At 40.7% G+C, this 12641-nt stretch overlaps 1 protein-coding gene across 1 annotated transcript; it reads left to right on the top strand.

Annotated features, from left to right (window-relative positions):
- Positions 1-325: 325 nt before the first annotated feature.
- Positions 326-11883, top strand: Mtfr2 (mitochondrial fission regulator 2). Its single transcript, XM_048354143.1, has 8 exons — positions 326-837; positions 1416-1519; positions 3452-3556; positions 4214-4326; positions 6703-6935; positions 8221-8539; positions 9262-9436; positions 11256-11883. The coding sequence occupies exons 2-8, from the start codon at positions 1457-1459 to the stop codon at positions 11265-11267; spliced, it is 1020 nt and encodes a 339-aa protein (XP_048210100.1). The 5' UTR covers positions 326-837; positions 1416-1456; the 3' UTR covers positions 11268-11883.
- The last annotated feature ends 758 nt before the right edge of the window (positions 11884-12641 follow it).

Here is a 12641-nt window from a genome sequence, read left to right as displayed (position 1 = left end):
TAGTAAATTCCAATTGACTAAAAACGTATTTGTCATCACTGCTATCTTTGGCTAGGCCAAGGGAATGGCCAGCCCCTTATCTTGTATCTTGGATAATCAGAAACTTTTCGTGAATGAATCAATGAATCTTAAATATTGCAAAAGTTTAAAAAGCCATCAAGAGTAATGCTTAGCTTACATTGGCCCCGGAGGGATTCAATAGGCGTTCACAAAACCAAAACCAAACTGTTGACTCAGTGCACAGCAAACATTAGGAGGCAGACCCCTTCGTATTACCGCATGGCATCTCTAAAAACTGGTAAGTTGTGTTGAGACCCCTACGTGAGGTCCTGCGCATGCGTCACTGCCTCCGGAAACGTCCCGCCTACCAACATCGTGATCACTACTATTGGCTGCTTTACGGGAAGGCCCGCCCCCTTGAAGGAAAAGCCATTCAGCTTCTAAATAATAAAAAGGCCACAACTAATCTGACGTCATTCAGAGACCAATCAGAAGCTGCGGTCTTCATCTTGGTCCAATGGGATCGCGCTCGGGCCCAGGCCCGCCGAGTTTGACTTTAATGTTCTCGGACGCGGAAGTGGCGAGAAGCCGCTGCTTAGTTGCTTCCTTGACGGAGCTTTATCGTCCGAACGCGGGCTCCAGCGAAGGCTCTACCCGCTCGGCCTCCCTCCCTGCCTGCCGACCTCCACCGCCCAGCCTCCTTGTCTGCTCGCATTGCCCAGGTCCTGTAACCGGAGCGCCGTGGACCTGCATCAACGCTTTCTGGAGTATTCAGAGGAACTTCTAACGCCCTCGGCCCCACGTCCCCGGCGCTGCTGAGGCTCGAACTCCGGGAAGGTGAGCGAGGCCACCAGCTGGGTTTGAGGAGGGTCGCGGAGAGCCAGCCACGTCGCCCGATGCTAGTTGGGTGGTTGGGTCACGTCGCCTGCCGCCGTCACTCCGCTTATCTTTAAAACGATCGCGGGGGGGATGAGTGGTATCCGCTACGCTTGTGCGAAGAGCTGGTGTCCATTCCGAGTCAGGCTCTGCCCGCTTTCAGGAGTCCCGAATGCCCGGTGCAGTCAGGTATTCCGAGTCCCCAGAGCTGTCAGGGTCTCGAGTCCCCAGAGCCGTCAGGGGTCCTGATGGCTGAGAGCTGTCAGGACAGATCCAGCCTCACAGTCTCAAACCAACTCGCTTCCTCCCCTGTTGGGCCCGGTTTAGCAAGACTCAAACATCCCATAAGATTTTAATGTAATTTAGCAGATGAGTTGAAATTTCAGTTACATTCGCTCCCGCCCTCACTTCCTCTCTGACTTCCATCAAAACAAAGATGTCCAGAACGGGTATAAAGTAAGCTCTCTTCTGGGTGACTTCGTACAACTTAGTGGCAGTTACTTGTCAAGAGTAACATTTGCTTAATTTTTTTTCCAAAGGCACCGAGAAATTGATGATGTTACCTTGAATTTGCTCATCAATGTCTCTCATATTGAACGTCTTAAGAGAGATTCTGGCATATTTTGGTGTTCCCATAGACCAGGTAATGTCTTTTAATTTAGAATGAATCTACTATCTTTGTACTTGGGTCTTATTTTTGCAAATGGGTTATATGTAAACATTTTTAGGCAAATTTGTTTTTTCCATTTATGTGGAACAAAGGTGAGTTTTAAATAGCAATAGTTGAAGTGGAAAAGGAGGGTGATAAGATTTTTTCCCCAATTTTTATTATCAAATTCATGTACAGAGACGTTACAGTTTCATACGTTAGGCATTGGATACATTTCTTGTACTGTTTGTTACCTTGTCCCTCATACCCCCTCTCCCCCCTCCCCCTTTCCCTCCCCCCCCTCCAGGTGTTCAGTTCACTTACACCAAACAGTTTTGCAAGTATTGCTTTTGTAGTTGTTTGTCTTTTTTTTACCCTGTGTCTCTCAATTTTGGTATTCCCTTTCAATTTCCTAGTTCCAATACCAGTATACACGGTTTCCAATATACTCAGATAAGATTACAGAGATAGTGTAGGTACAACCACAGGAAGGTGATACAAGAACATCATCAATAACAGAAGCTACAGATACACATGGGACGTTGAAAGTAGTTACAACTGTGATATAACAATTGTCTCCATAACTTGGAGTTCATTTCACTTAGCATCATCTTATGTGTTCATAAGGGTATAGCTATTGGGCCTTGTGATGCTCTGCTATGACTTGCCTAAACCTGTGCTAATTATTCCCAATAAGGGAGACCATAGAGTCCATGTTTCTTTGGGTCTGACTCTCTTCACTTAGTATAATTTTTTCCAAGTCCTTCCATTTCCTTACAAATGGGACAATGTCATTCTTTCTGATAGAGGCATAAAATTCCATTGTGTATATGTACCACATTTTCCTGATCCATTCATCTACTGAGGGGCATCTGGGTTGGTTCCAGATTCTCGTTATGACAAATTGTGCTGCGATGAACATTGTTGTGCTGGTGGCATTACTGTGATTTTGTTTGTGGTCTTTTGGATAGATACCCAAAAGTGGGGCTGCTGGGTCATAGGGGATTTCTATATTTAGCCTTCTGAGGAATCTCCATACTGCTTTCCAGAGTGGCTGAACCAGTTTACATTCCCACCAACAATGAAGTAGGGTTCCCTTTTGGCCACAGGGTGATAAGATTTTTCAGGACCTATTTGCCTCTTAGATTAAATGTCAATAGAAGATACAAAAGGACTAAAATATATGACATGACCTTCACAGAGTTAGCTTTATTATAGATAAATAAAACTTGTATTTCAGGCAGTTTATGAACAAGTTTGATATGTGTGTGTATACAGAATGGCAACTTAAAACCACAACAAATCTCGAATGAATCTGAGAGAGAGGATGACTTAGGTAATCCTAGCTATTCAGGAAGCTGAGATCTAACAGTTCAAAGTTAGCCTGGGCAGAAAAATCTGTGAGATCTTTATCTCCAATTAATCAGCAAAAAGCAAGTAGAGGCATGGCTCAGGTGGTAGAGTGCCAGTTTGGAGTGAAAAAGCTTGGAATCCTCCTTCCTTAGCTTCCTGAGTGCTGGGATTATAGACGAGTTTGACCATTCCCAACAATTACCAGTTTGCTTGGCTCAAAAGGTGAGATTTTTAGTTTCTGGGAGAGGAGGTAAATTTTTCTGAAGAAAGTCCTTCTCCAAGGTATTAGGACAGTATTGGAAATAGAGAACAAAATTTTGATGCATTCCTCCCTTCATCCTGTTTCTCCCTTGCTGTTTGCTTCCCATTCCCTTTCTCTTTCCCTATTTAAATGAAATGAGTTTTCTTCACTTTCATACACAATAGTTGCTTTTGAAGATGTTTTAAGAGCATACCATGCTATATTTTCTTTTTAGAAAATAGATGTTATCACATCTTTTGCATTTCCTTTTTTCTTGGATGTATAAACATGTTTAATAAGTGTAGTTTAAACTAAGTTTTATTTTTAAATAGGTTTTGCTGATTTGGGAGAATAAATACTATGGATCCACTCGGAGTATTGTTCGTATTATTGGGAAAATACTTCCTTTAGAACCTTGCCAGAGACCTAATTTTGAGGTAAGTCAGGCATTGATGTGTGCCTATGGACAAATCATAGAAACTGTTTGCAGCAAGCTAACAGTTTGTCTCTGGAAACAAGTCATTTCATGATTAAAAACCTTTTTTGTTTTGTGCTGGTCTTGGGGCTTTAATTCAGGACTTCTCTCACTTAGCTTTTTTGCTCAAGGATAGTGCTCTATCACTTGAGTAACACCTCTGTGTGTGTGTGTGTGTGTGTGTGTGTGTGGTTATTTGGAGATAAGAATGTCTTAGATTAGTCTGCCAGGCTAGCTTTGAACCATTATCCTCAGATCTCAGCTTCCTGCGTGGCTAGGAGTACAGACATGAGCCACCAGTTTCCTGCACCCACCATGAATGTTTTTGTTTCTTTAAATCATTACATTCAAACATGAATAGGTACAAAGAACATATGACATTTTATTTTACTTATTGTACTTACTATATATCTATAAATACTATATATCTGTACTATTTTATTAACCAAGGAGGACAAATATCATTACACAGTTAGACCATAGTATAACATTCCTTTTTTCTTGTTAACAGAGTGCATGTTTTTCTATTGAATATCCCCGCCCCCCTTTTTCTTCCCTCTGGATTGTTAATGTATTAATACCCTTCAGAGCTCTGACTTCTTTCATTTTTTAATTTTAGTTGATCCCACCCTTGAACTTTGTGGAATCTAATAATTGTGGATCTGTGGTTCCATCTTTTGCTGATATTTTGTGTGTGGAAAATGATGAAGAAGCTGGTTACCTCAGATATGGGTAATTTTATATGCTTTTTTTGGAAGTGGAATATGGCTATAACCTGAATTCTTGCATGTGCTGAAATTTGCAATGATCAGCTTTTTCCCTTTCTGTCTCTGTTGAATCCTACTAATATCTTCATTTTTTTAGACTTTTTTTTTTTTTTAGCAGGGGGAGGAGTATTTGGACTCAGGACTTTGTGTCTGCTAGGCTTAAATCACACCTTCAGTCCCTTTTCTCTGATTTTTTTTTTTTTTGAGGTAGAGTCTTGCTTTTTTTTTTTTTTTCCTCAAGGCTAGCACTCTACCACTTGAGCCACAGCACCCCTTCTGGCTTTTTGCTATATATGTGGTGCTGAGGCATCGAACCCAGGGCTTCATGTATACGAGGCAAGTACTTAACCTCTAGGCCATATTCCCAGCCCCGAGTCTGGCTTTTTGACTGGGCTATCCTGGACTCTGATTCTTTCCTACTTATGCTTCCCATGGTAGCTAGGATGATAGGCATATGCTACCATGCCCAGCTTTTTTGTGATGAAAAATGAACCCATCAGTTTGTTTGTTTTCATGGCCTGGTCAGGAACTGTAGGTAGGATTATAGGCCTGAGCTACTGGCACCCTGCCCATTTTTTCTTAATGTACTTAATCTGACTTCAGATCTAAGAGAGAATAATTATTAAAAGTATTAGAATCATGATGGATGTTCATTGTTTTCTATATTAGAAACAAAACATTGTTATCTCTATAAAATAAATGCTAGATTTCTTTTTATGTACTCGGCCACAATTTATATGAGACTCACTATTGGGTACTAGTCAGTGATGTTAAGAAAGTGTTCTACCCTCTGTATACAGGGGTTTCGAATGGATTCTGTATCTAAGTTCCATATCCATGGATTCACACATCCCTGGATCAGAACTATTTAAAGAAGAATTCTTTGGGGCTGGGAATATGGCCTAGTGGTAGAGTGCTTGCCTTATATACATGAAGCCCTGGATTCAATTCCTCAGCACCACATGTATAGTAAAAGCCAGAAGTGGTGCTGTGGCTCCAGAGATAGAGTACTAGCTTGGAGCAAAAAGAAGCCAGGGACATTGCTCAGGCTCTGAGTCCAAGCCCCAAGACTGGCCAAAAAAAAAAAAAAAAAAAAATTCTTGATAATTCTCCAAAGTGTGAATATTCTGTGCTCTTATTACTACACTGAATCCATGAGAATGAGGTGATCTGTCAGCATTGTATGAGATTAGTAAGTAGAGCTGATTTCAAGTATGTAGGAGATTTGCATAGCTTACTTACAGATATGACACCATTTTATATAAGGACCTGAGCATCTATGGATTTTGGTGTCTGCAAGGGGTACTGGAATGAATCTCCCATGATACTAAAGGAAGATTCTTTCAAAATTTGGATGTATTACTCCCAGAGACTATTATCCTACATGTTAGTACATTCAGATACAGGCCTTATGCTTGCTATTTGGGTTGCGTCCACAGTCTCTTTAGTTTAAGATAAGAACTTGCTATCTTTGCCTGGCTTGCTTTGAACTTGTGCTTTTTCTGCCTTCCAAGAGTACACCTTGGGCCTCACACATGCTAGGCTACTCCCCTAGCCCCTTTTACTTTCATTTATTTTTCATATAGGATCTCACATTTTCTTCTTGGGTTGGATTTTGACTGTGATTGATTCTCTTACATATGCTTCCCCTCTAGTTGGGATTACAGGTTAAACCAAAATATTTTGCTTTTGGGGGATTGGGGGGCTGGGGGTACAGTTTGAACTTAGGGCCTAGGTGTTATCCCTGAGGTTTTTTTACTCAAGGCTAGTGCTCTACCATTTGACACAGTTCTACTTCTAGCTTTTTTAGTAATTTAGTGGAGATAAGAATCTCATAGACTTTCCTGTTCAGGCTAGCTTCAGACTAGGATCTTTAGATTTCAGCCTCCTGAGTAGCTAGGATTACAGATGTGAGCCAGCAGTGCCCGGCTTCTCTTTTTTGAGATGAAATCTTGCGAATGTTCTGACTAGGTTGGCCTGAAACCGAAATCCCAGTCTCAGCCTCCTGTTTAGTTGGGATTATGAATGTGATTCACGGAATCCAGCCATATATATAAATAAATATTTAATTTTGAGACTGTCTCCCTACCATTCCCCAGGCTGGTCTTGAACTTGTGATCCTCTTGCTTCTTCCTCCCAAGTAGCTAGGATACAGCTATGTACCATCACACCTAACTTTTTTTGTGGTACTGGAGTTACCAACCTTTGCACATTCTAGGTAAGTAGTGTCCTCTGAGCTACACTCTCTACCCCTGCTTTGTTTTGCTTTTTATGAGAATTTCTTTTTTCTTTGAAAATTTCCCTTTGCAAATCTCCTTCTGTTCTTCCTTTACACTCACAGAGAAAGCACATGGAAAAAGGATGAGGAAGAATTTGAATTTTTTCCTCCTTTGCAACCAGCTCGGGCTCCCCTGTCCCCTGCTGCTAGGCTGAACATGCGAGTGGAAAAAGATGCACCTGTAAGCAAAGCTGCGATCGAGAAGCTGGCTGCCCTCGAAGATGAGCTCACTTTCCTTCGCTCTCAGATTGCTGCGATTGTAGCTATGAAGGAACTGAGTAGTGACAGCAACTCTGGTAATTAGCATTGGATTTGTGTCTCAGCTACATGTTATTACTTCTTTGGGATTTAAGTTAGTGTAGTTCAGAATAAGAACTGTAGCCAGCATTAAATGTATGGCAGAAGGAGTTTGAGTATATAATACCATATGTGAGGTTTATTTGGAATAAATTAAGACAGGTGGGGCAAGGGGAAGGCTTTGGTGTAACACATCTATCTTCTGAGTAAGGCTTTGTAGTTCTTCAAAAAAGAAATTCAGAGTAAGGAAAAGAATTAGAACTTAAAGGGCAAGACAGCAAGGAAAGACCAGAACAGGTTTGGGGTTTGCTACTACACTTCTGCAGAGTTGAAGTGAATAATATTTTCTAGATGCTCCTTTTCTAAATGTTCAGAGCTTTAACTTGCTTTACACATGAAATTTAAGGCAGCGTGGATATCAAGGGATATCCCCAAGGGACTGGGTTCTAAAGTTCTGTGTGTAAATATGATTGTTTAAAAAATATATATGTTGGCTGGGAATATGGCCTAGTGGCAAGAGTGCTTGCCTTGTATACATGAAGCCCTGGGTTCGATTCCCTAGCACCACATATATAGAAAATGGCCAGAAGTGGTGCTGTGGCTCAGTGGCAGAGTGCTAGCCTTGAGCAAAAAGAAGCCAGGAACAGTGCTCAGGCCCTGAGTCCAAGCCCAAGGACTGGCAAAAAAAAAAAAAAAAGAAAAAAAAGAAAAAGAAATATATGTATATATATGTTGATATATATGTACATGCATATATTATATTTACACATATCATTTGTATGTCTATAGCACACATTTATAATGTGATTTATTATAGAAATAAGTCATAATTTATGGTACAAAAGATATAAAAAGAATTACAATGATAAATAAGTACACAATTTTCAGCAAGTGTGCTTACAGTCTTTATGGAGGAAATCTGTTGGTGAAACTAGTTTAAATGCTCTGTATTTTCCTCTTGGAATCGTGCCTAGAGAAGACGATGCTAGTTTTTCCTGTGTTGTGGTACAGTGGATGTGTCAGTTTAGTGTTCCTAGCCACAGTTGTTGATCATGATTTAGCTTTTTAAAATGGAGAATGGAGCTTAGATAATGTTTGAACTCTTGTGCAACCACTTTGCTTTCTCCTTAAAATGCATGCTGATAATCCCTAATTAGATTAAAAATGAATGGACAGTTTGGCAATGTACAATAGGTTCCTGTTTTCATTCTCATAAGTGTTCTTTATATATTTTGTGTGAGAGAGAATATTGCATGGTTCTTGAACACACTGCCTTGGTTTTAGGTTCCTGTGGCTTGGGTGGTGTAGAAAGGACACCATTATCAGCTCAGCTGAGGGCTGAACCAGATCCATTTCCACGATCAGTGGTTCCTCCTTCGCCACCACCACTTCCTTCTCCCCAACCTCTACGTATCCCCCCCATGCAACCCGGAACCACCGATGTTGGTGACTCAGATATTCCAGTAACTGAAATGAAAAGGCAGCACTCAAGTATGAGGAAGAACATTTATAATCATTCCCCAAACCAGAGAAATGCTGATGTTCCAAACATGTTGGATGTTTTAAAGGACATGGATAAAGTGAAGCTTCGTGCTGTCGAACGGTATGTCGTCATAATCAGGGAAAGGTACTGAAATGCTGTCGTCAGTGCTTTTTAGGAAATCATGCTGATGGAAGCTTACATGTGTGTCTCATTTCTTAACCCTCAGCACTTATTATTGCTCCTCCCTGAAGTGCTCATTTCTTTTTGGCTATTTCGTCTATGGTCTTATTCTTCTGCTGTTTTTGGATATCTCACAATGCTGAAGATTAGGAATATAGTAGGTCTCCTTATCCTCTGTTCTCCTTTCCATAGCTTCAGTTACCTGTGGTCAATCATGGTCTGAAAATATAAAATGGAAAATTCCAGAAATTAATAATTCATCAGTTTTAAATTGCATGCTCTTTTGAGTAGCATCCTGAAGTAGTAGGTATTCAGGGAAGACTGAATAAACAACCACATGAGTGGTTAGCCCAAACATTTTCATGAAAAATTTTGAAAAAGTTCTGAAATACTTAAACTTTCCTTTCCATTGGAAAATGAGAAAATTAAAGTTCAGCTTTTCAGGTCAGTGATAGTAAAGAATACCAGGCCTTAGCAAGGTTGTGGTACAGCCTTAACACACATGGAGTCTTAGTTTTTCTGATTCTCAATTCATTTCCCTCCAGAGTTCTTATTTTATGACACCAATCTCTTGGGGACTAAGTAGGTTATAATTATGATGCTTATTTTCCTAGTGTGATTGTCATCAGAGTTATAAATTAATCAATGTTTTTACAAACCAGGTCACCAGGTGGTAGGCCCATTCATAAGAAGCAAAGACAGAGTTCCCAGTGGGACCCAGTGTCTTTAATATCTCATGCGCTGAAGCAGAAGTTTGCATTTCAACAAGATGATTCCTTTGACCAAGGAGATAGATCTTGGGAAGCTTCTCCATTTTCTAGTCCAGAAACATCAAGGGTGAGTGAGTATAACAATCTAACATTAACTTTAAAATTTTTCTCAAGCCAGGGGTCTTTATGGTAGAGCTTTTGCATGAAAGAGTTTTGGCTGTTAATATTCCATTCTTGTTACTTGTACATGCTTGTTTTTATAGTTAGCTTATGACATAAAGCACTGGATTTGAAAAATACAAGTGCCTAGTTATATATTGTAGCTTGTCCTTGACAGAATCCACTGCTCTCTGTAGTATGCATGTGGGGCTGAAAATGAGAGGACCAAGGAAGAGCAGTGTAGTAGATTCAGCCTACCTATATAGTTTATGGAAATAGGCCCAGTACTTTTTACAGTTAGATTGAGAGACTTTGGATTATTTAGTTGAAAAGGATGTTAACTTTGCTTTTAAAAAATGCAAATAGCATTAAAGTTACATTTAGATCCCAGATCCAGTACTTACTGGGTATATAAAAGGACATATATCTCGGGGGTGGGGGCATAGTTTTCACATATGTAATTTGGTTGAAGTTATACATAAAAATAGCCTTGAGAAGAGCAGGTGTGTGGAGGAGAGAAAGCGTGCAGTCAGGTGAAGAGCACTGAGTGATGTGGGGAGATAGGAAAACGGAAATGCACACAGGTACCCAAAGCATAATGGGAAATGGGGATTTGTCCTTCTCACAGTTTAGCCAGTGCAGTCTCAGGTGACGTGTGTGTGTGTGTATGTGTGTGTGTGTACACTAGTTGATGTTTAACATGTTCAGGTAGAAAATGATATTCTTTTAACTAAAGAATGTTAAAAGTATGTACTTCACTTTACAATGAATACCAATGAAAATATAAATGTGTCTAAAGCAAATATTTAATTCTAACAGTTATAAAGCACTTTATAACTTGCAAAGTAAAGATTGGTCCTCTATTGGTTTGAACCAACCTTGGCTGGAAGGAAAAAAGCCCCGCATTTGTACTGAGCATGCAGACTTTTTCTTGTCATCATTCCTTAAACAATACAGGTTGACAACTCTTTAGAGACAGTTATTATAGAACACTGTATTAGGTAGTATATGTAGTTTAGGGAAGATTTACAAGGTACTCTAGGATGTAGTACACTGTGTGTGACCAGTATGCTGTTACCGTGGATCTCAGTTATGTAAGATGTTAATTTGGGTGGAGCACACTATTTCTTAATGGTGGATCTGTGAAGTGTTCCCGGGTGTCATGTTATTATCGATTGTTTGGCTGGCTTCTAACCTTAGATCTCAACCTTCTGAGTAGCTAGGATTACAGGTGTGAGCCACCAGTATCTGGTGAGAATCATATCTTCTTACATATTTTCTCGCACCTAGTTTTAGGCTGGGATCAGGACTGGAAGTGTAGTCCACTGGCATCCCCCCTGCCTTAACTGGGTTGCGTCCCCCAGAGCTCCACCGAGGGCCTTGCAGGGAACTGTGGGATCCTCATGTCTTCCTTTCCTGGCTCACAGGTTTTGCTCTCTCATGCCCTCCTGCTATCACATGTTCTTCCTGACCGAGGCTCATATCCATGAAGGTGTTAATGTTGGACTGGAACCTCCAGAACCATGAGCCAAAATAAGCCTTTTCTCTTTATTAGCTAATTGCCTTAAGTATTTCATTACAGTACCACAAAGCTGACTAATACAGAGACTACGTGGTTGAGACCTTTTGTTCACATCTGGGTCCTCAGTTCTGAGGAGAGTACTGACTGTGCCCACTCTCAAATCACTACATGCTGTTGAGTGAATGAAACCTCAGAGGGTTTATCTGGTGCTTGTCTTGCTAATTTCCTTTACATGTGAGTACTTTCTATGTTTGCTTTCTTCCAGTTTGGACAGTGATCTAAAGGAAGAATAGAAGAGCAAGCACCGGAGCCAGAGCCAGGGGATCAGCCCTTGGAGGCAAGGTGGAGCAATGTGCCATGTGTCTTCCACTGCCTTTCTGAGGCGCGTGTCCTCTGTTAGTGAGGCCTGAGGAGAACTCTGGGAATCTGGGTTTCTGGAGTTGGGCTAGGAAGATCCAGAGTTAACTGGCCACGGAAGAGTTAGATCTATAGATTTTTTTTCCTTCTGTGTATTAATATTATTGATAGTAGACTATATACCTCAGTATTTTAAACCCACTGTGACTTCATAATTTAAGTGCCTTTGACTCTTTCAAAAGTTGTCAGCAATCTGCTTTTCTTGGCTTGGAGATTGTCAAAGAAGATGCAGTTGTTATTTATTTTTTTCATTAAGATTGTACTCATTTTATAGTTTTGAGCTTCTTCCTGACATAATTCTTAGAAATACATTCTGACCATTACAAAATAGAAGTAGAATTTTCATGATTAAGTTTTGCCCACACTTGCTATGTAAATATGTATTCCTGACCTTTGTTTCCTGTGATCCTTACTATGTTTATACTATGTTCCTTTGTAACTAAAGCATACAATAAACTTGTCATTTGAGCTTCCTCGTACATTGTAGCAATTCAAATGCTTGCTTTCTGTTTCACAAGATCTGACCTTTCTCAGGGCATTCTGTTGGTAGTTTTTTGGGTACTACTAATGAAGAACAAGGTTATAGTTATTTTGTTTTTGTTCACCCACATTCCAACCTGTCCTGGAAATCTACATACACAGAGGCCACTGAGAAAGCATATTAAATAGGCTTTGCTAAGTATTAAGTACATACTCTCATTTTGGAAGATAAGGACACAATTGAGTTTTAAATTGAAGCCTCTCTTCCTCCTTTATAAACCCAGACAGATCTGGGGAGTGAAGTGTGAGATTTTCATATCAGATAGGGCCACTGCAGGTTGGGTTTTCTGGGGAGCATGCGGGAGTGTCTGGGTGTGTTCTCAGGATAAGTATGTGAGGGAGGAAGAGGCCCAAGGGAATTGCTGAGGAACAATGTCCAGTGTTCTATGATTTGCATAATCAGCTCGACTCAGATGCCAACTACTTGTACCATAGCGATGTGGTCATGGGCTGACCATGGGGGTGGGGGAAGGACTGAATTCTGTCATACTGTCCTTACCTGTGGGCTAGTTGACCTTGTAGGCTACAACATACAGCAGTATGTTGGGTGATGTCACGTGCCAGCTGCTGTCCCTAGTGCTTCTTGTATGTCGCTTCCTTCAGCCCACACAACCCTATGAGGTGTTCACATCACTCGGCAGATGAGGATCTAAGCACAGAGAGCCCTTCTCTAGCCCAGGTTCCATTACTTTGC

Source organism: Perognathus longimembris, chromosome 9, assembly GCF_023159225.1.
Source record: "Perognathus longimembris pacificus isolate PPM17 chromosome 9, ASM2315922v1, whole genome shotgun sequence".
NCBI lineage: Eukaryota > Metazoa > Chordata > Mammalia > Rodentia > Heteromyidae > Perognathus > Perognathus longimembris.
The sequence above is the reverse complement of the archived record's forward strand: the minus strand, read 5'-3'. Positions and strand labels throughout refer to the sequence as shown.

Coding starts and splice junctions, on each gene's coding strand:
- Mtfr2 (XM_048354143.1), top strand. CDS start 1,457: ATGTCTCTCATATTGAACGTCTTAAGAGAGATTCTGGCATATTTTGGT. Junction 4,327..6,702: donor GCTGGTTACCTCAGATATGG/GTAATTTTATAT, acceptor TTACACTCACAG/AGAAAGCACATGGAAAAAGG. Junction 6,936..8,220: donor GAGTAGTGACAGCAACTCTG/GTAATTAGCATT, acceptor CCTTGGTTTTAG/GTTCCTGTGGCTTGGGTGGT.